The sequence below is a fragment of the Nerophis lumbriciformis genome, linkage group LG20 (assembly GCF_033978685.3).
Source record: "Nerophis lumbriciformis linkage group LG20, RoL_Nlum_v2.1, whole genome shotgun sequence".
NCBI lineage: Eukaryota > Metazoa > Chordata > Actinopteri > Syngnathiformes > Syngnathidae > Nerophis > Nerophis lumbriciformis.
In genome coordinates, this window is record NC_084567.2 from 24,251,002 (window position 1) to 24,277,369 (window position 26,368).

At 38.7% G+C, this 26,368-nt stretch overlaps 1 protein-coding gene across 1 annotated transcript; it reads right to left on the reverse strand.

The window, feature by feature from the left end:
• Positions 1-3,567: 3,567 nt before the first annotated feature.
• cdk9 (cyclin-dependent kinase 9 (CDC2-related kinase)) lies at positions 3,568-25,825 on the reverse strand. The gene is made up of 8 exons (XM_061981053.1): positions 25,643-25,825; positions 25,409-25,522; positions 20,259-20,340; positions 17,421-17,511; positions 12,571-12,737; positions 6,202-6,373; positions 5,931-6,079; positions 3,568-4,162 (listed from the first exon to the last, which is right to left on the reverse strand). Exons 1-8 carry the CDS (start codon positions 25,681-25,683, stop codon positions 3,797-3,799), a joined length of 1,182 nt encoding a protein of 393 aa, XP_061837037.1. The 5' UTR covers positions 25,684-25,825; the 3' UTR covers positions 3,568-3,796.
• Between the last annotated feature and the right edge of the window lie 543 nt (positions 25,826-26,368).

The following is a 26,368-nucleotide window of genomic DNA, read 5'->3' on the forward strand; positions in this document are numbered from 1 at the left end:
GATGCACAGGATGCGAGCGAATGTTACGCACGAGCACAAAACTTCACAAACGGCTAACAAAGACTTAGAAATTATTCATTGTTATTATTATTTTTTTTAAATGCACGGGACGAAATGAAATGCTCCCCAGGACGATGGCTTTTAACCATATATTTTCTTTTTCTTTTTATGTATTTATTCATTTTACATTTTATATTAAATGTCTTGGTTTTTCCTCCCTCTGAAAATCCTATTAAATGTTTAACAAGCCATCCTATAATAATAAAACAGCTATTAATGTAACAATACAATAAAACAAATATATTTAATGATGTTTTTTTTCATTACTTTAACAATAGGCTTATGTATATTACTTTATATAGATTCTACAAGAAACACAAAACTTAAAAAATAAATGATTTACAATTGCACACACACAGTTTTGTGCAGCTTCACTCATTGTAAAGGAAAATAATGTGCTCCGTACACGTGCAGGACCGCAAGCAAGGTCGCAGAGAAAATGCGGGCTCGAATTTGAGTGATGTGGGCATTTTCTATATGAACAAGTGGAATGGATTGGATACCGACGCACGAAAAGGGCTCTCTACCTTACGCTACGAAGTGAGGGGAAACTGAGTGAATAATAACAGGTTATATGATTATTTATTTAAACTCATATTTGGGCCACTTTATAATGAATATGTCGGCATTTATTTGTAAAAAAAAACATCAAATTATTTAGGGGGGCTTAAGAATATTTTAGGGGGGCTTGAGCCCCCCTAAAATAGGCCTAACAACGCCAATGAGTTAAAGTACCAATGATTGTCACACACACTAGGTGTGGTGAAATTTGTCCTCTGCATTTGACCCATCCCCTTGATCACCCCCTGGGAGGTGAGGGGAGCAGTGGGCAGCAGCGGCGCCGCGCCCGGGAATAATTGTTGGTGATTTAACCCCCAATTCCAACCCTTGATGCTGAGTGCCAAGCAGGGAAGAATGCTGGTATGAGCTTTTAAACATAACCCGTTAACTGCTGCCAATCAAATGGTGAATAAGATACTCTTTAGGGTTCATATGTTTGTAAATCTGACTGTGATGAAGTCAGTGCCTCACCAGTCATGAACCTCACCGCACGTCACTGGTATATATATATATATATATCTATATATATATATCTGTATATAGATGTATATATAGATGTATATATATATTTAAACATGCTGTAAAAATGCATATTCTCTGAAAATATGCCTTATAATAGCCACAAAGTGGAGAATACGTTTTTAAATCAAGATACAATTTTTCTTTTTTAAGATCAAATGTTTTATGGAATAATTAATTAGCATCACACTAGGAATGCAAAATGAGTTATGTATTTGGAAATGGTGACCCCCGCGATCCCGAAAGGGACAAGCGGTAGAAAATGGATGGATGGATGATTGATTTGAACACTTTATAAAAAAGACATGTCAGAGAATATTTGGAAATAAGCCCTTTAAATGCTTTAGAAATAGGCTGAGTCAATTTAACATCTTGAATAGATTGTATTTTACACCCTCAGTTTTTTTAGAATGGGTACAATAGATAGCAAGTTATGTATAAAGCGTCAGGCAGCTGAAGGAACTCTTCTTTATCTACTGTGGGAATGTCAGAGAGATGCCAGCCGAACGCCTCCCTCGGGAGGTGTTTAGGGCACGACCAACCGGTAGGAGGCCACGGGGAAGACCCAGGACACGTTGGGAAGACTATGTCTCCTGGCTGGCCTTGAGTTGGACAAAGTGGCTGGGGAGAGGGAAGTCTGGGCTTCCCTGCTTAGGCTGCTGCCCCCGCGACCCGACCTCGGATAAGCGGAAGAAGATGGATGGATGTCAGAGAATGAGTTGTGGTCTGTTGTGAGAATTGCCTGGTTTGACCATCTTAGAGGTGTCTGCGTCACAAAAGCTGCTGATGTCAAGTTTTAGCTCATGTGTGTTGAACTGGAGACGACTGAAATTAAGGAGTCATATATGACACAAGCTGAGCTTAGAGTTATCCTGGCTGTTTGCAACATATAAACAGATGTCTAGAGGGTGCCAACTTTCCAATGTGTTTTACACAGTATATCCCGCCCTCTTACGGCTTCTCGTACGTAATGACATAATTATGTACAGCGCAGGCCTAAAGTTTGGACACACCTTCTATTCAATGCATTTTCTTTATTTTCATGACTATTTACATTGTAGATTGTCACTGAAGGCATCAAAACTATGAATGAACACATGTGGAGTTATGTACATAAAAAAAAGGGGAAATAACTGAAAACATGGTTTATATTCTAGTTTCTTCAAAATAGCCACCCTTTGCTCTGACTACTGCTTTGCACACTCTTGGCATTCTCTCGATGAGCTTCAAGTGGTAGTCACCTGGAATGGTTTTCACTTCACGTGTGTCATAGTTTTGATGCCTTCAGTGACAATCTACAATGTAAATAGTCATGAAAATACAGAAAATGCATTGAAATGAGGTGTGAACTTTTGGCCTGTAATGACATAATTACGTACGTACGTTACACATGCATTTGCTATAGGTGTGGTAAAATAATAGCAATTTGGATAGCTAGCGTTAGCTGTTATTGAATTTCTAATCTATCATAATAACAACATGACTGCAAATTGTCTGTTGCTTCGCTTGGACTGCTTTTGTATGTGTGCATGCGCTCCCTGCGCGTACGTGTTGACGAGACTGGGTGATTGACAGCCGTAAACACCAATTATTTTATTCGGAACGGTAAAAAGTGTTATTTCATAAACTTTGTAAATGTGAAAAATATAGACAATTGTCAAACATTGTTCTGTTAAACCAGTAATGGTAAAATAAGATAGCCAGTGGATTCCTTGTTATATATTTTGCTTTAAAAAACGTTACGGAGAGGAATTTGCAAAAAGCTCCTAGAAGGACTCCAAGCCTACATTGACAAGAGAATAGCAAAGCCGTTTGATTTTGTGTCCGTAGAGGCAGCACTTTTCACACTTTCAGGCCTTGCTTACAAGACCTCTTGTATCCAGTTTGGAAGCTAGAGCCAAAGAAAAGAAACAGAGACCGATGTAGCAATTTATCGATAAAGTACTCGTTAAGTTCATTTTCGTTTATCGTTTGATTGATTAACGTATTGACTATTGGCCCAGTCCTATTCTATTACATTTATCTAATGCCTCTGGACATTCTATTTAATCCTTTTTATTGCCATTTAAGGTCTTAATTTTCGCAAAATCCATTTAATGACTTTAAATGCATTTTAATGTCCAGCGGAAACCTCGATATTCCGTCATATTTCGAATATGTCTTAAAATTCGGTTGAAGAACATTGCACAAAAGCGATAGGGGTTTGGGGGTCTTACGATACAAACATATTTCAGGATTTTGGTGGCTTGGGTTTTGCTTTTATTCAAATTAAGAAGGAACAATGTTTTTGTTTAGGATTTTTGGGAGTGTCACAGTTGCCCATGTGTAAAATTTGGAATAGGTATAGGAATAGCTGGACAAAGCTCAAACAAAATCTCGTTGTTCATGTATGACTTAAGTGTTATTATGACAATGACAATAAAGGAATTGATTGATTGAGATTTATCCCACAATTTTCATGGCTATGAGCAGACACGTGAGACAATCAAAAATCAATGAGAAGCAAAATTGATACATTTTAAGCTAAATATTAAACCTCTTGGCATGGCTACTGTCAGGTGAAGTCTCTCTTTTCACCCACAAACAGAGCATTAGATAAGAATATAAAACAGTGTATAAATCAGTGGTGTACTTATTTATAGAAAATGTCTGTTTCTCAAAAGACTCTATCAAACTCAGTCTGACTGGTGGTGGCGGGGTTTCTGTTCTGGTTGGGCTGCTGTTGGGGCATGTGACTTCTCCGCCTAGGAGGGGCCAGATATTCAAACATGGATGTGTTGTGTGTGGACAACATAGTCTTCAGGTCCGACGGCATTGGGTCAGACCAGAAGAAGTCATGGTTAAGGGCGTCATCACTATCTGTGCGCTGGGCGGGGTCCAGGACCAACAGCTTGTCAATAAGGTCCAGAGCGTAGGCGTCTTTGACGTAAGCTTTGAGACGATCCTTCACTTTCCTCTTTTGGCCTTTGGGCAACTCCATTTTCTGGTACAGCTCATATTTTTTGTCCACGTCTGGCCACACCTTTAGAGGGAAACCCAAAAAAGATCAATAAACTACAAAGTAGTATTGGATAAAAACACCACATAAACAAACAATAAACTAGTGAGTACACTCTTAAATGAAAACAGTATGAATACCTAGTGTGTTACATTTTCCAGCACTCTAGACTCTTTTGGGCTTGAAATTTGCTATAAACAGGTGGTAACTGAATTGTTTGCCACTCTTTCTTGATGGAGCAGGAGGATGTTAGAGACCGTTTAATGCCCCAGAAATGTCGAGTAGTGTTTAGGTCTGGAGACATCCTTGTCCAGTTCATCGCTTATACCTTCAGCTTCACACTGGTTAAAACTCTGCAGCAATGCTGGCAGCCCTCATGCGTCTATTTTGCAAACACGACATCGATAAGACTCATTGGGAGGTCTGTCCTATTCAAGCGTTGTATGGTCTTCCTGTCAACCGTGCTGCAGCTCACTTTCCTGTTGGACTTTCAGTGACCAGTACGAGAGAGTGCGACAACGAAACCAAATTTAACTGAGGTGACCCTGAGACAACTTTTAAATTTACGATAAGATACTGATTTTGTTCAACACAGATATTTCGCTCGTATTACCGCTAGCATCACAGCTAACGTTAGCCATGCTGCTACCTCTCTGCTGGGAGAGGGCGTATACGTATGTGACGTATGTTGTGACAGTATGTGACGTGTGTAAGAAGGTGCGCTTGTCTGTCTGTGAGAAGGAGACAACAAAAAGCGAGTAGAGCCTGTAGTGTAATTCCCACAGTTAAAAGCAACTGCGTGAGAACGTATACTCAAATATCACGATATAGTCATTTTCTATATCGCACAGAGACAAACCCGCGATATATCGCGCATATCGATATCGACCAGCCCTACTACTAATATAACTCGACTGCATCACAGAAAGTTTCTCAAACTTATCAAATGTTCAAACAATAATTTTACAAAGGGATCACTGCAGATACAAGCGGTCCGACTGTATTCCACAAGATGATGAAAGTGATATTTAAAGAGCCATTTCCTTAGACGCATTTTTGTTTTTTCTTGACTTTATGAGCCACTTCTTTCGGGACTCTATGAAAGCTATTTCCCATCTCTCTATTTGAACAGAACAGCAATACGGCATTTTCTGATCAAACTCTACACTCACTCTCACTTGTTTTAACGCTATGGTCTAGCTGTTTGGCCATCGTGTTTATTAAGCCGCAAAGAAGAAAAACTAATGTGGCGTCATTTGCAACCCTCCTATAGGAGGCACAAAAAGTATTTCCCTTCGTACTTAAAAACTTCCGAAACAACTCTCTCTCCCAGCACTCTTCGATTTGTGAGGAGCCGCAAAAATGCCTTGTTTTGGTGTGATGTCATAGGTCAACTGGAAAAGTAATTAATTAATCTGTGCTAAAAGAAATTAGCTCGCCCCAGTGTAGGTGCATGGACACTGGGATTTCACAAGTAGGTGTTGACATACAAAAAAATAACTATTTGAAACATCTAACTAATTTAGTGCATGGAAATGTAGAATTATAAAATAGTGTAACTTGTGACTCTCTAAAATGAAATTATAAGGGATTTTTGAACCAACAACAGTTTGTTGACATGGTTTTCCTGCATTTGTAAAACCTGATAGGATAAAAAGTCTACTGGAAAAGACAAAATGAGCTTTAGTCATTGAAAGTAAGCCGCCCCTTTCTTTCAATAGATTTGAACATAACCACCTTGAGGAGACATGATGAAGTATTGATTATATCTAATGAGGAAGACAATACGTACCTCAGCAGTGATGGAGCCACAAAGCTGACTAATGAGAGTTAGCTGGTGCTGCTCTGTGTTTCCTTGCATGATGGGACTTCTTGTCCACATTTCTGCCATGATGCAACCCGCTCCCCACAAGTCGATAGGGGGGCCGTAATCTCGCTCACCTAGATCCCACAGAAACAACAAGGTGATTGCCTGATCAGCTCTGTTGAACACCACCAACTTGTAGAATGTTTGTGCTATTGCCAAATATCTGTTAAGTTTTCGGCCTATTGGCACTTCTTACCAAGCAGCAGCTCGGGAGGTCTGTACCACAATGTGACCACGCGGTTGGTGTAGCGGTTTCCCTGGCTGTTTTTGGCCAGGCTAAAAGCTCGAGCCAAACCAAAGTCAGCTAGCTTGAGTACGCCGTCTCTGGTGATGAGCACGTTGGCTGCCTTCATGTCTCTGTGAAGGATCTGATACAAGATGAACCCAAATGGTCAATCGGTATGAGAAAGTCTTAATGAAAGTATTCTCTGTGGTGTTTTCCAGTACAAGTTGAATTAAACCATTTTTGAGAATCCAACCACACAAGCTTATTCTGGCATTTCAGTCAAATCATTTCTATTAGTTAATCTTCTACACATTTCTGCATGTTCGGCAAAAGAACTGACACCTCAGTTCAGGTTACTGAATAATAACTCTGAAAAATAAAATGCCATCATGTATGAATTATTAGGGCATCTTAACTACCATTAATCTAACATTTTAGGTGACTCATGAGTAGGGATGTAACGATATAAAAATGTCATATCACGGTTATTGTCACCAAAATTATCACGGTTATTATTATGACAGTATTGTTGAATGTGCTCAAAAAGTACTCACACGTTTAGTGTATAACCAACTTTTGTTTAAAAAAAATAAAAAATTGCCACCCATTATACTTTCTTTGCAGATTAAATATGTTGTATAATAATATTGGTCTGGCTACTTAAGAGCCATATAATTTTTTTTGAGTGTTTAAATATGTTTATTTTCTTCAATTTTAATTTGTAAAAGTGTGAAGGTTTTTTTAATGTTAGAAAAAGTGTGTTTGATAAATCACGTTTGGCTTATGTGACATCAGGCAAATTCCACTTTCTGTTGTCATATTTTGCAACTTAATAAAAATAATAAAAAATCAGAAATCACATGTACATGGGTATTCACAGCCGTTGCCATTAAGCTCAAAAGTGAGCTCAGGGGCATCCTGTTATAACTGATCATACTTGAGATGTTCATACGGCTCAATTGGAGTCCACCTGTGATACATTCACTTGGTAGGAGATGATTTGGAAAGGCACACACACTAGGGATGTGACAGTATAAAAATGTATTATCAAGGTTATCATGACCAAAATTATTACGGTTAATATTATCGCAGTATTTTAAAATGTGCTCAAAATTGTCAGAAAGTACTTACTACTATTATGCCATTTTTTATCAAAGTTTTATTTAAAAACAAAATGTAACAGATTCAAAATTAATTAAACATTATTAAACCAAAATTAATTCAACATTATTGTAGATAACTGCTTCATGTACCTCAAGTAGAAATTGAATGTGCATATGAAAAAAACACAAGCAATATAAAAAAATAGTAATATGATAGAACTTAACATAAATCAAGAAAAATAAATGTGAAAGTTGTGCAAGATTGCATCTGATGGCCATAAGGTGTAACTGCACAGATTTGCCCATGTAGATAAAAATAGTGTTCATACATCCATCCATTTACTACCACTTGTCCCTTAAGGGTTGCGGGGGATGCTGGAGCCTATCCCAGCTGTACATGGGCGGAAGGCGGGGTACATCCTGGACACATCGCCAGCTCATCGCATACAGTCATGGCCAAAAATATTGGCACCCCTGCATTTGTCAGATAATGCACCACCCCTATCAGAAAATTGTTGAAATTACAAATGCTTTGGTATTCACATGTTTATTTCTTTTGTTTGCATTAGAAAAACAAAAACAAACAAAAAAAAAGCCAAATCTGATATTATTTTACACAAAACTCCAAAATTGGACAGGACAAAATTATTGGCACCCTCAACCTACCGTAATATTTGGTATCACACCATTTGGAAAAAATAACTGAAATCAATCACTTCCTGTAACCATGACTTTCTTACACTTTGCTACTGGAATTTTGGACCAGTCTTCTTTTGCAAACTGCTTCAGGTCTCTCAGATTTAAAGGGTGCCTTCTCCCAACTGCTGTTTTCAGATCTCTCCACAGATGTTCTATAGGATTTAGATCTGGACTCATTGATGGCCACTTCAGAACTCTCCAGCGTTTTGTCTTAAGCCATTTTTGTGTGCCTTTTGAAGTATGCTTTGGGTCTTTGTCCTGCTGGAAGAACCATAACCTCTCACAGAGAACCAGCTTTCTGACACTGGGCCCTACATTATGCCCCAAAATTCTTTGGTAGTCCTCAGATTTCATGATGCCATGCACACAGTCAAGGCATCCGGGACCAGGAGCAGCAAAGCAAACCCAAAACATCAGTGAACCTACACCATGTTTGACTGTAGGGATGGTGTTCTTTTCTTTGAAGGCCTCATTTTGTTTTCTGTAAACAGTGTGATGATGTGCTTTACTAAAAAGCTCCACTTTAGTCTCATCTGTCGACAGGACATTCTCCCAGAAGGATTTTAGCTTCCTCAGGTAGGTTTTTGCAAACTCCAGTCTTGCTTTTTTATAGCAGTTGTCTCTGCTGACACAGAGACAACTGCTATAGAGTTAGTTATTCTGCATGTTTGCTTATGTGCATGCGTTTAATTGGCATATCAATTATCAGCCCGTTTAAAATGTAATTTTGGCAGAGCGGTCACATTACAGTCTGCTATGCTGCGCACGTACAATGTGTGTTTGTGCCTCTTGATTTTCTTTATACGGTGTGTGCTTAAGTAGGGTCTCTGCAGGTTTCAACAAGTCAAATTTAAGACTTTTTAAAGACCATGTTAAAAAATAATTTAATACCATTTCACATCCATCCATCCATCCATCCATTTTCTACCGCTTGTCCCTTTTGGGGTTGCGGGGGGTGCTGGAGCCTATCTCAGATGCTTTCGGGCAGAAGGCGGTGTACACCCTGGACAAGTCGCCACATCATTACAGGGCCAACACAGATAGACAGACAACATTCACACACTAGGGCCAATTTAGTGTTGCCAATCAACCTATCCCCAGGTGCATGTCTTTGGAGGTGGGAGGAAGCAGGAGTACCCGGAGGGAACCCACGTGGTCATGGGGAGAACATGCAAACTCCACACAGAAAGTTCCCGAGCCCGGGATTGAACTCAGGACCTTCGTATTGTGAGGCACATGCACTAACCACGTCCATACAGACAAAGGTACAAAGACATAAAAGAAAACCGGAGGGCCAAAATAAATTATAAGTCTACAAAGTCATTCACTGCTCTTCCATCCATCCATCCATTTTCTACCGCTTATTCCCTTCGGGGTCGCGGGGGGCGCTGGAGCCTATCTCAGCTACAAATCACATTGGTAAACAAAATACTTAAATTAAATACACCGGAAACTTCTCTATTGTAAACTAATTGAAAAAAAAACATTAGCAAACATCACAACAGTAATTTTTCAGATTTGCCATAGAACTGTTTTCATGCAAAAGGTGCAGTGTGCTTCATATCAAGTGTTTTATGTCCCAACGTCAGCAATGGTCGAGGAAAGCACAACAAGTTTGTGAAAGCGACTGTTAGCATCTCTGCTTAAGCTAAATGGTTAACTTTTGCAGTGTTTTTGCGGTTGTCAGAATACAGTAAACAGATAAAAACATCTACAGTACTCCTACTGTATCTACACAAAGTTGTAAAAAAGTGCAGACAGAGCGATTGTATAAAAAGTATTATGACTGGCAAGCCTTAAACAGAATTTGAATGTGCATAATGTGGATAACATTAAAATTTGCTCAGCTTGTTTTGGATCTGGTATGCATGAATACATTTTTACCTGTTTTTGTGACTTTTGGAAAACATACTGCTAATAAACAAGGACACGTTTTTATTTAAGCATGACAAGATGTGAATGTGAGTGTAAATGTTGTCTATCTGTGTTGGCCCGGTGATGAGGTGGCAACTTGTCCAGGGTGTACCCAAGTCTTCCGCCTGAATGCAGCTGGGATAGGCTCCGACTCCAGATCCCGCCCCTCCTCCCCTTCATGGCTCCACATCCAGGTCCTAAACACTTTATACGTTTCCATCCACCAGCTTTAAAGCATGCTTTAAATTTGATAGTTCTGGAGCCACAAATTGTTGAAGTTGCACTTACCCATCTTATACAAGTAATTTAGCTTTGCTGTGGGCTTTCGTTAAGTTTTCTCCGCTGCTATGCTAAGCTGTAACGCCATACCGCTGCACACACACAGCACGCTAGTTGATGGTGCGTGATACATTTTTACCAGGACAGCACAGCTAGCCTACTTTGGTTCCATTTTGTAGTTACGTTATACAAACCCCGTTTCCATATGAGTTGGGAAATTGTGTTAGATGTAAATATAAACGGAATACAATGATTTGTAAATCGTTTTCAACCCATATTCAGTTGAATATGCTACAAAGACAACATATTTGATGTTCAAACTGATAAACTTCTTTTTTTTTTGCAAATAATCATTAACTTTAGAATTTGATGCCAGCAACACGTGACAAAGAAGTTGGGAAAGGTGGCAATAAATACTGATAAAGTTGAGGAATGCTCATCAAACACTTATTTGGAACATCCCACAGGTGTGCAGGCTAATTGGGAACAGGTGGGTGCCATGATTGGGTATAAAAACAGCTTCCCAAAAAATGCTCAGTCTTTCACAAGAAAGGATGGGGCGAGGTACACCCCTTTGTCCACAACTGCGTGAGCAAATAGTCAAACAGTTTAACAACAACGTTTCTCAAAGTGCAATTGCAAGAAATTTAGGGATTTCAACATCTACGGTCCATAATATCATCAAAAGGTTCAGAGAATCTGGAGAAATCACTCCACGTAAGCGGCATGGCCGGAAACCAACATTGAATGACTGTGACCTTCGATCCTTTTAGACGGCACTGTATCAAAAACCGACATCAATCTCTAAAGGATATCACCACATGGGCTCAGGAACACTTCAGAAAACCACTGTCACTAAATACAATTCGTCGCTACATCTGTAAGTGCAAATTAAAGCTCTGCTATGCAAAGCGAAAGCCATTTATCAACAACATCCAGAAACGCCGCCGGCTTCTCTGGGCCCGAGATCATCTAAGATGGACTCATGTAAAGTGGAAAAGTGTTCTGTGGTCTGACGAGTCCACATTTCAAATTGTTTTTGGAAATATTCAACATCGTGTCATCCGGACCAAAGGGGAAGCGAACCATCCAGACTGTTATCGACGCAAAGTTCAAAAGCCAGCATCTGTAATGGTATGGGGGTGCATTAGTGCCCAAGGCATGGGTAACTTACACATCTGTGAAGGCACCATTAATGCTGAAAGGTACATACAGGTTTTGGAACAACATATGCTGCCATCTAAGCGCCGTCTTTTTCATAGACGCCCCTGCTTATTTCAGCAAGACAATGCCAAGCCACATTCAGCACGTGTTACAACAGCGTGCCTTCGTAAAAAAAGAGTGCAGGTACTTTCCTGGACCGCCTACAGTCCAGACCTGTCTCCCATCGAAAATGTGTGGCGCATTATGAAGCGTAAAATACGACAGCGGAGACCCCGGACTGTTGAACGACTGAAGCTCTACATAAAACAAGAATGGGAAAGAATTCCATTTTCAAAGCTTCAACAATTAGTTTCCTCAGTTCCCAATCGTTTATTGAGTGTTGTTAAAAGAAAAGGTGATGTAACAGAGTGGTTAACATGCCCTTTCCCAACTACTTTGGCACGTGTTGCAGCCATGAAATTCTAAATTAATTATTTGCAAAAAAAAAAAATGTTTATGAGTTTGAACATCAAATATCTTGTCTTTGTAGTGCATTCAATTGAATATGGATTGAGAAGGATTTGCAAATCATTGTATTCCGTTTATATCTACATCTAACACAATTTCCCAACTCATATGGAAACGGGGTTTGTAGCGACCTTAAAAATCAGAACATTTAAAAGCAAGACTGAATTTGATCCATGCGTGGAGGGAGGCGTGGCCTGCGGGCCTGCCGCGGAACGGAGTGTGCCAGGACCGGCCTCGAAGACAGCGACAGGCGAGTGGATGGCCCAGGTGGACCTTGTTATCTAATCACATGTCGTCTTTATTAGCAGCAGCCGGGATGAGACATGTTGTTGGAGTTGGAGTGGGAGCCAGAGAGAGCAAGAGAGACACAAGGCGCAGACAAACATTTTGCTGGAAAGCAAAACACTCGCACTATTTATGAAAATAAAACAGTGCTATACCCTGAATTCCGGCAGTGTGTGGTAGACCGAAGAACCCACTATAGGGCAACCTCCACACCTTGTTTTAAATAAAAGTAACGTTAACAGATTTTTTAAGACCTTTTATGAGATTTTAGGAGACTTTCACACATGTTAAGGCCTTAAATTCAAATTGTTGGATATAGGACTTTATTGTTGAATATAAGACTTTATAAGATACCCTGTTTAAGGTACAGTGGTTAAATTTGTCTTACCTTATTTCGGTGGATGTAGTACAATCCATTGAGCAACATTTGCATGACCTTCTTGATCTCTGACAGGGTGAACTTTACATTGGTGTTGCTCAGCAGCCCGGCCAGGTCGTGCTCACAAAAGTCAAACACCAGGTAGATGCTGCCTTTGTAGCGATTATACTGAGTTGCTACAAGAAAAAGGAGAAACAAAAAAAATCAACCAAGCACATATAGGCTGAGATTCACACACATAGCATCAACATGGCCAACGCAAACGAAAGCGACAAGTTTGTTTAAAAGAATGGTGTCGCCAGAGGTTTGGATTTGCGGCGACAGACTTGGAAGAGGGGTTAGTGTGTGTGCCTCACAATAAGAAGGTCCTGGGTTCGATCCCCGGGCTATCTGTCTATCTGTGTTGGCCCTGCAATGAGGTGGCGACTTGTCAGGGTGTACCCCGCCTTCCGCCCAAGTGCAGCTGGAATAGGCTCCAGCACCCCCCGCTATCCCAAAAGGGACAAGCAGTAGAAAATGGATGGACGGATGGACAAATGACTGCATGTTGCAAAGTGTATTAAAAAAAAAAAAAGCACTCGCACAAAAAACCTTTTCCAGCATCTGAATCTTTACAAGGCGAACGAGACTGCAAAACCAAACAAACACTCACTAAAAAACAGCTTACTGTGGTGGAATCATTTACATAAAGTATCAAGTATGCTTTGAAAGGAACAGGATGGAGAACGATCACTAAAGCGGTCAGTCTGCACAGCGCTAAAGGTGTGATGCCCATAGAGAGGAAAACCCTACGTTTGTCCAATTACCGGTACTAAAACTATAAACTCCTTTCATTGCTGGATTTTACTTATTTGTATAATGTGCAATCCCAAAAGAAGGTTATTTAGTTTTTGTAAAATGACTCTATACAAAGTGCAATTTATAGCCATCCGAAAAGGTTTTGCAGTGGCACACGCACTATTCAAGAGGTTTCCTTGTTATTGTGCGCTAATTTTTGAAATAATGGACACTTCACCATATATGTAACATATCACTATGTTGCTGATTAAACGTGTTATAATTCCACAAGTGTTTATAATGTTCCTAGGGCTCTGTGTAAGTGCAGTGAAGATAATGTACATGGTATATCAAAATAATTATTATAACAGCTTCTCCAGGCTTCTAATTGGACAAAATGTGCATGACAGCAGGTGTATGTGTTTGTGTGTAGACAGAGACAATTTTGAAACTACACTTGTGTAGACGGAGATCGTTTTAACCTGGTATATGCGTTTGTGGAACTGTGTTTGTGTGGACATGGCCTTAGTAAGAATATCATTAGTGTTTTGTTTGCCTGGATAAAAATGTACTGTAAGACATGATCGAATAAAATTGTGCATTATTTGTCTGGTAATGGAGTATTGCGTAAGATTAGTTATGGAATTAATAATGGGCGGTGCGGCAAACAATTTTAAACCAGAAATAAGAATTGTTTTGTGAATGCTTTGTGCAATTGTCTGAATTCAGAAAGTGGTGGATTAAACTGAAATTTGTTGCAGAATTGCTCATAATTACGTAAATTGCTTTGTGCATCAAGAATATCCACAACTGACCAAATACTTTTCTGCATCCAGCAATCATAATACAGCGATTTGTTTCTGTGTAAAATACATCTGTTGCTCCTCTGGAATGCGATGAGGTGTGTGTGGAAAGCATTTTCTAATAAGATCAAATGACTTCAGCCAATTCAATTTCAGGGTACCATTTAAACGAACAGTCATATTTATATTCTTTCACCATGTTGTCCTTTTTATATAATGAGTCTTATTTCCCCTAATAAAAGTAGGGGAAATAAAATCGTCACTTCCTGTTTCTGAGGGAGGACGTAAACTAGAAGAGCTCCGCTCCCGACACTACAGTTTTGACCAAAAAACTGTAATTTCCGACTACCGATTGTGATCACACCAACAGGACACCTTGCTAACATATTCAACTTCAACTATGCCCAGCGAAAAGCCGGGGGCTATCTAGCCAACTAGCTAAATGCTAGCTCAAGGCCGTTGCCCAACAACCCAAAGCTAAACAACAAAAACGAAGGAGTTGGAAATATTTTAAAAAACTTCTGACCACACAAGTGATCTACAAGAAAGGCGGACACAGCACTGGCCGGTGTAAAATTACGTGAGGAAAAAAAGAAAGAAAAAAAAAAGCGGTGTAGAAAAAGATGTTGCAGATATCCAAGAACAGATGATCAAAGACAGAAAAGAAAATCGTAAAGATATGGTGGCATTTAAAAACAACAACAATAATAGAGTCTGACAGGAAACAAACAATAATACATAATGTTGAAAAAAGACAACATACAAACCCTTTATTTATCAAATCACAAATATTGAAATTCAACGATTTGGTGCATTTGAAAACAGCTAAAATTATGTACGAAGCAAACTATAACCTGCTAACCAATAATGTACAACAATTCTTCTCAACAAAAGAGGAGAAATATAAACTTAGAGGAAAACCTAATTTAAAACATTTGTATGCTCGTACAACACTTAAAACCTTTAACATATTCGTATGTGGAATTAAATTATGGAATGGATTAACCGAAGAAATCAAACAAAGCACGAATATGAATCATTTTAAGAGACTGTTCAAACAAGTGTTCACAAAGTACACAGAACAATAATTATGATGAACATCTTGAACCCTTTCTTTTTTCTTTTGAGATAAAGATTATTTATGTATTTAATATTTGTTTACTTATGATGGTATATTATTTATTTATTCACTGTATCATGGGATACAATCGCTATGGTATGAGAAGGGGTACGATTAAATAAGCCTAGCTTCTTCCTACTCCTTTTTGGATGTGCTGTAATGAAACTGGAAATATGTGATGCATTACATTGTATCGTATGCATGTTCAAAATAAACTGAACTGAAAAAAAAGTATGTTTTTTAATTATCCCCATAGGTATGGAGTGACAGTAAGCATGATAAATACATCTGGAGAAACTTTCCATTTTGGTTAAGTAAATATGTCCAAGTATTGACAAATCTCTTTGTTTCCATATATTTAGCGTAGTTTGACAATCTTTGGTTTTATCTTCTATGTTTGTTTTCTGAGTATTACATTGTTTTATTGATCGGTTAATTCCTAAATATTTCACCTTAGATTATACAGGAACATTGTAAGTACTTTCTTTTGCACATTCATAGATAGGGAACAGTTCCCATTTTTTAAGGTTTAGGTAAAGTCCTGCTACATTAGAGATTTCTTGAATATTTTCAATAGCAGTTGGAATTTGTTAATATTTAAGAAAAAAGTTGTGTCATCTGCTAATTGACTATGATTTCCAGGTCAAACAGGTTAAATTTTTTGATGGAATTATTGCTTTTTGGAGAGAAATTGCTAACATTTCCACAGCTAAGATATGGTGATAAAGGACACCCTTGAGGAATGCCCACCTTGATTGGGAAACATGGCAGTTGTGCCTGAGGGTAGCAAGACATATCATATAGTCCTAATTTCTCAAAACTTAAGTCGCAAATCCAGTGTACTCCAGCACAAGGAAAAAGCAAGGCATGTTCCAGTGAGTGAACACTTTATAAAAGCCTAAGAACGGCAGAAAACCAATCACATCCCTCTATTCAATAATGTCTCTGAATAGCCTTATGTTATGAATGGAGCACCCATTTAGAAATCCTCATTGTGTTTATAAAGCGAGGATGATTACTACGGTGTGCCTGTTACTGGCTAACATGTCTTTGGAGCCCTACACACCAATTTTTTAGACATGGCGCAACAAGTACTGACTTCTACAGAAATATCTACGCACATATCAACAGAAACTGAAAGTGAAAAACAGACCAAAATTTTATGTGGTTTCATATTCCGACACCGGAACCGGAAGTAGTGATTTTAAAGACAGTACAACAGACTGGCCTTGAAGAAAGTCTGTACTATGTTGTGTGATCAAATTCTTTTTTGCTTCCATTTTGGTACAATGTGTGCCTATAGATATCTGTAGATGTCAGTCCTTGTTGTGCCATGTCTAAAATGATTTCTGTGTCGGTATCCCTGATTTTAATTTGAAAATAAAACTTCTGGTGTCAGATTATAAAAAAAACATCAGGATTCTCATTTTTCTTATATGAATTATAAAATGAAAATGAACCCGCTTGTCCCTTTCGGGGTCACGGGGGTGCTGCAGCCTATCCCAACTGCACTCGAGCGGAAGGCATGGTACACCCTGGACAACCACTTCATCGCAGGGCCAATACAGATAGACATAAATCACACAATAGGGCCAATTTAGTGTTGCCAATCAACCTATCCACAGGTGCATGTTGTTTTTTATATTAGGTTATTGATTTTCAACACCAAAAAAGAAAATCGCTTTGTTTTTTAATTTTCTTTTTTTGTATTTTGAAACAAAATTCAAGTAAACCAATTGTTATTTGTTTTGCAATTTCCATTTATGAAAAGACAACTCAAATACCGAAACATACACTGACCAGGAATAGTAAATCACATTTTTTTGTGAAGAAAATCTCAGATTTGATTTTTAAGTCATAATGTCCAGGACTACGATAACAATATATAAAGAATATTTATCCATGCTCTTTGGAACAACATGAACATAGAACAACGATGCTAATTATAACGTAATCTATTTAAAGTTTTATGTACATACAGTACTATTGTTATGGTGGTATTCATTGGGCTAAATCTGGGACCTCAGGTACTAAATTCCGTGCCATTTCATGTCTTCAATACTTTCTTGAATCCTTTAACGTGTACTTTCATTAGTAAATTGCACACACAATCTTTGGTGTACTAAAAAGCAACATACACAGAGCTGGATGTCACCAACCTTTGGTTCTGCAGATCTCAATCAAGTTTACCACATTCTCGTGTTTGAGCAGCTGTAGGATCTTTATCTCTCTGAGCGCAGTGATTGGAAACTGCAAAAGCAAAGAGAGAGCAAAATTGTTAAGTAAACGCCCAAAATAAAATATTGTGCATTCAAGATCATTGTTCTGATTGACTTCCTCTAGCCCCCTTCTGCACTCACACTCAATATGTTTACATGCACTCAACCAGTTGCATTTCAGAGTTAAAATAGTTTGGTCTCTCCACACTTATGAGAAATTTTTGTTTACATGCCCTTGCTTGAATTTGGTATTTGGCCAAACGCTGTCTAACTCACAAACAATAGGGGGTAATGTTTGTCATTTCAGCTTGTTTAATAGGTAGGAATAGAATGCAAGATGCTAATGTGTGATGTGTAATAATTATGTGTTTTATGTGCGAGTCGCCCCCTTCCGTCTAAAACCCCAGTTTTACTTGTGACATAAAAAAAACACAAAAACAAGAAACAGAAGAAAGATAATTTGTATTTCTAATAGGGCTGTGATTATTTTAAATCACTCTTAAATGATTAATCATAGGTTATTTGCTTGCATAAATAACATTTGCTGAAGAAAATACCCCAATATTTACATCCAAATGCAATTTTGTAGAGATTTTTTTCTTTTTTCTTCGAGTCAGGTTTTTTTGTAGTATTCGTGTTATTGTTTTCTTTTCTTTCATTTATGTGTGGTACGTTAGGGGTAACGTCAAGTACGATCGGACTACACTGATACTGCTTAGTCAGATGAGTCACAAAGAACATTTTAATACCAAACTGTTCGACTCCTTTCTGGAGCTACATCTTCAGGCCGGAACAACGCAGGGCTGGGCTGCAGCCAGGGATTTGCTTGGCACCCCGATACCGACACGGAGGCGTTGCAGGCAGGAGGCACTGAGCGAAGACTCTGACACCAGATTAGCAAACTTTTTGCCCACGTCAAGTCGCTTGGAAATAAAGTGGACAACCTTCTCAGTAGGATGGCTACGCGGAGGCTCTGTACTGTGTTTCTGTGAAACGTGGCTCAGAGAAAGGACTCCCAATGAAGCTATAACACTGGCATGCTACACACTCTTCAGAGCCGACCGCAAGGCTGCGCACTGCGGAAAGACCCGCGGGGGAGGGATGGCGATTTTTGTCAAAAAAAAATGGGAGCACTGACAACAAGGTAATATCGCAGTTGTGAACACGTGGAGTTTATTACGATAAAGTGCAGACCATTTCATATACCCAAGGAACTGCAGTGTATTCTATTGATGACAGTGTACATGCCCCGCCTACTAACGAGTCCAAGGCACTCAAAGAACTGCATAACAAGATCTCTAGACATTAGAACTCATACCCGGATGCTGCTTTTATTATCTCAGAGGATCTTAATCACTGTAACCTCCGGAAAAATATTCCAAAACTCCACCAGTTTATCAACTTCCCCACCAGAGGTCACAACACATTAGATCACTGCACTGATATTCTTTTTTTAAGTTTTACCTGTATATTGTCTAGGGCAGTGGTTCTCAACCTTTTGTCAGTGATGTACCCCCTGTGAATTTTTTTTTAATTCAAGCACCCCCTAATCAGAGCAAAGCATTTTTGGTTGAAAAAAAGAGATAAAGAAGTAAAATACAGCACTATGTCATCAGTTTCAGATGTATTATATTGTATAACAGTGCAAAAATATTGCTCATTTGTAGTGGTCTTTCTTGAACTATTTGGAAAAAAGATAGGTTTTTATTTATATTTATAAAGGATTTTTTAATTGTTGCTATTTTTAGAATATTTAAAAAAAATCTCACGTACCCCTTGGCATACCTTCAAGTACCCCCAGGGGTACGCGTACCCCCATTTGAGAACCACTGGTCTAGGGAGATGACAATGATCCTTAAAAGTTTTAAAAATGTTACATTCTTGTGTAATTTCCACAAATGTTTTATTTTGTTAAAATTCTACAGAAAAATATTTGTTATATTTATTTGTCTATACTATGTACCTATTAAGACCTTACTGTTGGCTTTGCAAGGTAATGTTAGCTCTAAACTAAACAACATTGATGCTAATCCACCTTTTTGTTCTCTTTTTTGCCAAATAAGAATCGATAAGGGAATCAATAAAGAACCGAATCGTTAAGCAGAATCATATTAATTCCCATTCCTAACGCACAGACTCTGCTCCATGCCCTGGTGTCACACAACACATTGCTAGGCATGCATTTTTCACATCAACACTCTAAATGAGACATCCACTGTCGTCCTCGTGCAGTGCTGACGGGTGATTTCAGAGTGCAAAAATAGTGGGGCTAGGCGCCGAACTAGACCATTGCATTTTTCTGATGACATTTTTTTTTAGATATATCATCTCCTTTACCAGCATGGCATACTCCACTTCCTCGTCTCTTCTGGCATTTAGTGGCCATACGTACCACCGCCTCTTTATTTCTCTGCTTTAGACTGTCAGCAGGCAGAGCAGCTCCTTTATTTCATAATAAGTGTTGGGACGCCATGACAGAAAAATGTAAATGACACAAAGCGTCAGTGCGCTCAAATTCAGAAGATCTGATTGGCTGCGGACATTCATGGCGGAGTTTGCTCGACTCTGGGTATGAAGTGGGACTCTTGAAAACGAAGATTATACTGCTATAAGAGAACTGGCTAATCATATAGTGAACATGTCAAACTCTTCACACAATAGCCGTGGTGTGTGTAATGACAAACTGGATTGGATCATGCTCAGATTGCTTTTGCACGACAACCGACGATAAAACAAACAAGTTCAACAGAAGTGGGAAAGCACTCGTTGACATCTTACCCCTTCTTTTTCATTTTCCATTAAAACTTTCTTCAGGGCAACCTTCTTTCCAGTTTGTCTGTGTTTGGCTTTGAACACTTCCCTATGAAAGACAAGAGAATATATGAATACACATTCACAAAACTGAGGTGGGGGCCATTGCAAGGCACTGCCATCATACCGTACTATCACATACTTATGAAAATTGTTAGAAAAATTACTTTAAAAAAGTAATTAATTCCCGTTACATTTTATTTTCCTAAAAAACTAATTGAACTAGGATAGGATAGGTCTTTATTGTCATTGCACAAGTACAACGAAACTTTGTTTTCATCACAAACCCGTTCAAGATTAGACAAACAAACAGTGTACAGGGTTACAGAACTGGAACGCTGATGAGTCGCCACAAGGCGCCCCTTAAAAGATGGGAAAAAGGTAAACGCTGGGGAAGGATGAGTAAAAAAAACAACAATCTAGACTGGGCTCCCAAGGGGGCCCAGTCTGGAGTGGGCAAAAACCTCCATAGCAAAGCACATATACATATTACAACATACATCTCGAGACTAACAACAAGACAAGGCAAAGAAGCAAGCAGGAGAGATAAGGGAGAGGAAAAGGGAGCGTCCTCCCTCGATGAGTGCCAGTGAGAAAAGAACTAACAGAAATATTCTTTAATTACCGGTATGTCAATAATTAATAGGTAAAGTAATTCATGTGTTATTTTTTGGAGCCTATTCCAATAATTAATAAAAACATCACACAAATACTGAATCAAGAATGTGCGGGGATCCAATGAACTGCAAATGTCAAGCACCTCTGATGTGGCTATTTAACTTATGAGCACTAAACAAGACAAACAATACATAACATTTTGGTACTCTAATTTCATTGTCGACTTGAGTAAACTCAAGGTTGTTACCCATTAAGGGGATGACGCGACCCGTTAGGTTTAGTTAAAACAAACACCAATGCTAGTGTGTATTATTTGGGAAGGTGTGGACAAAATAAGATCACTGAGAACCACATTTCTCAAATGGCACTTTTTGTTAAAATGTTGCGTATCATTCACAATTATTATGAAACGGCTGAACTTTTTTTAATGCATTCTAACTCGTAAATATCCATCCATCCATTTTCTACCGCTTAATCCCTTCGGGGTCGCGGGGAGCGCTGGAGCCTATCTCAGCTACAATCGGGCGGAAGGCGGTGTACACCCTGGACAAGTCGCCACCTCATCACAGGGCCAACACAGAGAGACAGACAACATTCACACTCACATTCACACACTAGGGCCAATTTCGTGTTGCCAATCAACCTATCCCCAGGTGCATGTCTTTGGAGGTGGGAGGAAGCCGGAGTACCCGGAGGGAACCAACGCAGTCACTGGAAGAACATGCAAACTCCACACAGAAAGATCCCGAGCCCGGGATTGAACCCAGGACTGCTCAGGACCTTCGTACTGTGAGGCAGATGCACTAACCCCTCTTCCACCGTGCTGCCCAACTCATAAATAAACGCAAGTAAAAGTCCGCTTACAGCGGAGCCAAAGGGAGGTCCTCTATTCCGCCCACAAAAACCCAATAAATAATCACCCAAAAACCGCCAACAATACCCCATTTATAATTTGTGACTTCAATATTAATCAAGTATTAGTGATATTGTTATTATAAGCGCAAACGCAGACAAAATATTTATAGTGGCGCCGTGATCACAAGCTTGTGTGCCACTCACTACGTTTCCATGCACTAAATTAATCTGACTTATCAAATGGTTAGTTTTTTTGTATTTTCACACCTACGCGTGAAGTCCAAATGTCCATGCACTTTCTTTAATGCGACTATTGGTCATACGTCATGTTATTTCATTTTAGCGCGGTTAAATTGTGCTACTAACATGATGCTACTACCAAGAATGTATCAGGGCGGACGCAGGTGTCAAGCAAAGAAAATAGTTTTTTGGATGACGAATCATAGAAACAAAACTTTTTAATATCTTAAGAGTTCATTCATAAGGCTCTGTCGACTGATGGAAGGAGTTTTAAACCTGAAGGAAAAGACTGATACTCTTTCAGATTAAGTTTGCTATTGTTCTGGACTATCTTGCTAGTTGTGCAGAACACGTAGTTATTGCCAGTCAGTTGGGAGTGCACAAATACAGCATGAGGTTTGTGTACGCTTTACTATTTGCGTTTAATAAACCTGCTTCATCTATCTTGCATCTCATTCGTATTTTGTTTGGGAGTCCAAATTAAGCAGGATTTTACATTTTCCTTAGCTACCTTTTTAAATAAATCTGTTTTTTTTCTACCATCGATGCACTTCAAAATGTTATGTTCTTTTAAATTGTGAAGCAAATAAAAAGTCCTCTTCATTACAATTGTTGCTATGTTTTTATTGAATGATATCTGCTTCCGGGATGTATCCCGCGTTGAGACTGGCGTATGCGTGATACCAAAAGTCCTCTACAGCCGCACACACCCGCTCGAGATATTTGGTTTCCAATCGCATAATCCTGTTGAGTTAGTCCGACTTTTCAAAAACCGAAAACGATTGGATTAAGGTGTTTCCATAGGAGGCTTATATGGAGAAAAACTATTTGAGAAATTGGAGTAATTTAGTACATGGACACATACTGACTGTTGACATGATCGACTGATGAACTGCTTCCTCAGTTCCTTGCTCGTCAAATTGTATTGTAGATCATAAATCATGCCTCTCACCTGGATAGTGGAAAGACGAAGATGTATTCCAACAACTTGGTACACTTTGACAGCCAATTTAGACCCGGAAATGGTGAGAACAACACAAAAAGACGCTTAGTTCCACCCCTCATTTCTTCGCGAGGATTAGGAGTCATTCTTCATCTACATGGGACTATATAGACATCCTGGCAGTCGGCATCCTAATGACAGCATACCTTATACAGTAAGTGATGTTTTCTTATGTTTGTTGGCTCTCTTAATGTCTATAAGTAATAATCTGTGATTATTTGTTGTGCATTTTTTTTAATTAATGTGCCGCAATGCTCAAAATTAGCAAAATACACAAATATTAATTGTTATTATAAATGTGCTTGTTACTACATTATATATATACGGTACTTACATCATGTATATAAAACCTTAATGGAGGTGTTTGGATGTTTGTAAGAGCTTAATAGGCAGCATAGAGCGGCACCAATATGCTCCCCTGTAAGCGGACTTTTGATCACATTTATTTAATATTTAGAATGCATTAAAGAAAAATACATCCGTCATCATGTCTTTCATAATGATCGTAAACCATAGGCAAAATTCCAAAAAAAGTGCAGTTCCCCTTTAAATGGTGTGGATCGGTTCACTTAAATGTATAATGCTAGACCAGAGACACCAGCGTTAAAATGACAGCAAAGAGCATGCAGAAAGTATGAACACATTAGGGCTGGGCGATATATTGAATATATTCGATATATTGCGGGATTGCAATACAGAAAATGACTATATCGTGAGTATTCGAGTATACTTTCTCACGCAGTTGCTTTTAGCTGCGGGCTTTACACTTCAGGCTTTTCTCACTCTTTCTTGTCTCTCCTTCTCACAGAGACATAAAACGAGCACACCTTCTTACATACGTCCCATACTGTCGCGCGGGCAACGTCATACGCCCTCGCGGAGCAGAGAGGGAGCGGCATGTGTAACGTTAGCTGTGGCAGGTGGTGCAAGCGGAGCCGTGCGAGTGGTAATACAAGAGAGAGAAAGATGGGAATCTGGTAACAAATAGAGGAAGAATTAATTCCCAAGAAAAACAGCACGGGGTCCATTGTCTGGCTGTGGTTTGGCTTCAAGCGGGAAGATGTTGAACATACAACCGCAATATGTCAAGTATGCGGCAAAAGCGTTGCTACAAAAAGTAGCAGCACTACTAAATTGTAGCATCATTTGAAAAGTCACCCGCTAGAGAGTGAAGAGTGCTTGAAACTCTGCATGTCAACATCTCCGGTCAGTGCCACACCCAACAAAATGCCGAATCAACCAGCACTGACCCAATTCAGCCTGACGTCTTCCATTTCCACATCAACAAAAAATAGTCAACAACAGAAGGAGATAACGTCCGTAGTAACCTACCACATAGCGAAGGACATACACTATTTGATTTCCTATAACAAGGCTAATTTTTATTTTACAGTTTTTTAAATATCTTGTGTGACATCATTCACAAAAGTGCACTTTATTTGTTTTAAAATATTGTAGTGGCATTCTGTACAAAAAGTGCACTTTAATTTAGCGTTGTTTTGATATGTCATCTTAGTAACATCATGCACAAAAGTTCACTAATAGCTTGTTTTAAAATGTCTGACAATCTTGCTCTTTCTGTTTTGAAATTACATGAATGTTTTTGCCACTGCTTAATAACTGTTTCATAAATACAGTTTTAATAAATTGACTTAATTGTGATTTCCGTCTCTGCAGGAAAGTTTAAAATGAGCATATATTAATGCAGTATGAACAAGAATGTTTTAATATAGACACATAGAATCATCATACTGCTGTGATTATATGCATCAAGTGTTAATTCAAGGCAAAAGCAAAATATCGAGATATCGTGTATCGTGACATGGCCTAAAAATAACGAGATATTAATAAAAGGCCATATCGCCCAGCCCTCGAACACATTATAGAAAATGTATTAGTCTCTATGCTCAGCTTGCATCGTGGCAGTCTTTGTGAGTATATTTAGGAAGCTTTTTGTGATATCGGAGGTGGTACAACAGCAGAATATAAAAAAACAAAAACAAACAAATACAATGAAGTTGACAGTATTTTAGTTTAGGTCTGGACTCAAGTACCACATTATTAAAAAATACTCGTTATCGGCGATACTGCACCTGGGAGTGATCCAAAATTGTAGTACTACCCCCCCAAAGTACTAGTTAGACAAACCAATGTGTTATGTTGTTTCCTAAGTGGCTAATATTTAATAGATGAAACAGATTTCCTACCTGATAAGAAAGACTAATAATGTATTGTTGTTTAACTCTCCAGGTGTGGACAAAGTTAACCGCTATTTGTAGCTGCAGTTTACATCTAGTTAGCAGTTAGCAGTGTGAGTCACACGAACACACCACATTGTGGCAGTTCTGACGTAAACATCATTTTAAAATATAAAATATTTACACTGAGTTCATTTACTTACCCAAAGGTTCCTTGTCCTATTTTTGCCAGTTTTTCATATTTGGAGAATTCGTCGCAAAAAGGAAATTCAACTCCATCGTAGTACTTGGACATGATGGCAGCCTCCCGGTCAGACCTGAAGAGAAGACATTTTACTCGTTATTTGGGTAACAATACACTCGTGAAACAAGCCCAAAAGTATAGTAAATAAATACAATGCAATTATAAGTAAAATGTAAAAAAAACGTAAGGTTACTTTTCAGCCCCGCCTGAGTTATTTGTTTTTTCTCGCTGCATCTTTGCTGTGTCGACTCAACCACGCAGCACGTATGGTGCGTTTAGAACTACCAGGAATTTTGAAAACCATAAGTCTTCTTGTATTTTAACGGAGGTTGTCATCTAAGCGGTCCATCGAATAATGCTGTTGCTACAAGTAGTCATTTAAACCAAAACAATTGTTTAAAAAATTAATAATCAAAATATACTGACACAACGTTGGCGTGATTACTTTAACCCGTCTACCGCCTCATGAAATACCCGAATTTATAATAACTGACAAAAAGTAGGTACGTGAAGGCATCAAATCAAGTGTCTAAAACAGAATGCGCCCCCTGGTAACTCGGAGGAATAACAACACGCGGGAACGTCGCATTCTATCCATCCATCCATTTCCTACCGCTTGTCCCTTATAAATATTTTTTAATAAATATTACTTATGGTCATCTTTAATTAATGCAAATGTCGCCTAATTGTTGGGAATCCATCGCATTGTACCCATGGCAGAATACAGAGAGTAGGATATTATAAATTAAAGAAAAATATGTATGTATGCGGCCTAAGACGTGGAAATAGTTTTATTTTTTAGTTGTCTGGTTTGGATTTTACAGGACCATGCCTTAAATATAGTACATACGGTGGTGATGGTAAAGGTGTGTTACAGTATAATTTACTATTATAATATTAGGATTTGTTGATATAGTAA

Coding starts and splice junctions, on each gene's coding strand:
- cdk9 (XM_061981053.1), bottom strand. CDS start 25,683: ATGCAGCGAGAAAAAACAAATAACTCAGGCGGGGCTGAAAA. Junction 25,523..25,642: donor AACTCAGGCGGGGCTGAAAA/GTAACCTTACGT, acceptor TCTTCTCTTCAG/GTCTGACCGGGAGGCTGCCA. Junction 4,163..5,930: donor GTGGCTCCATCACTGCTGAG/GTACGTATTGTC, acceptor TTCCCTCTAAAG/GTGTGGCCAGACGTGGACAA.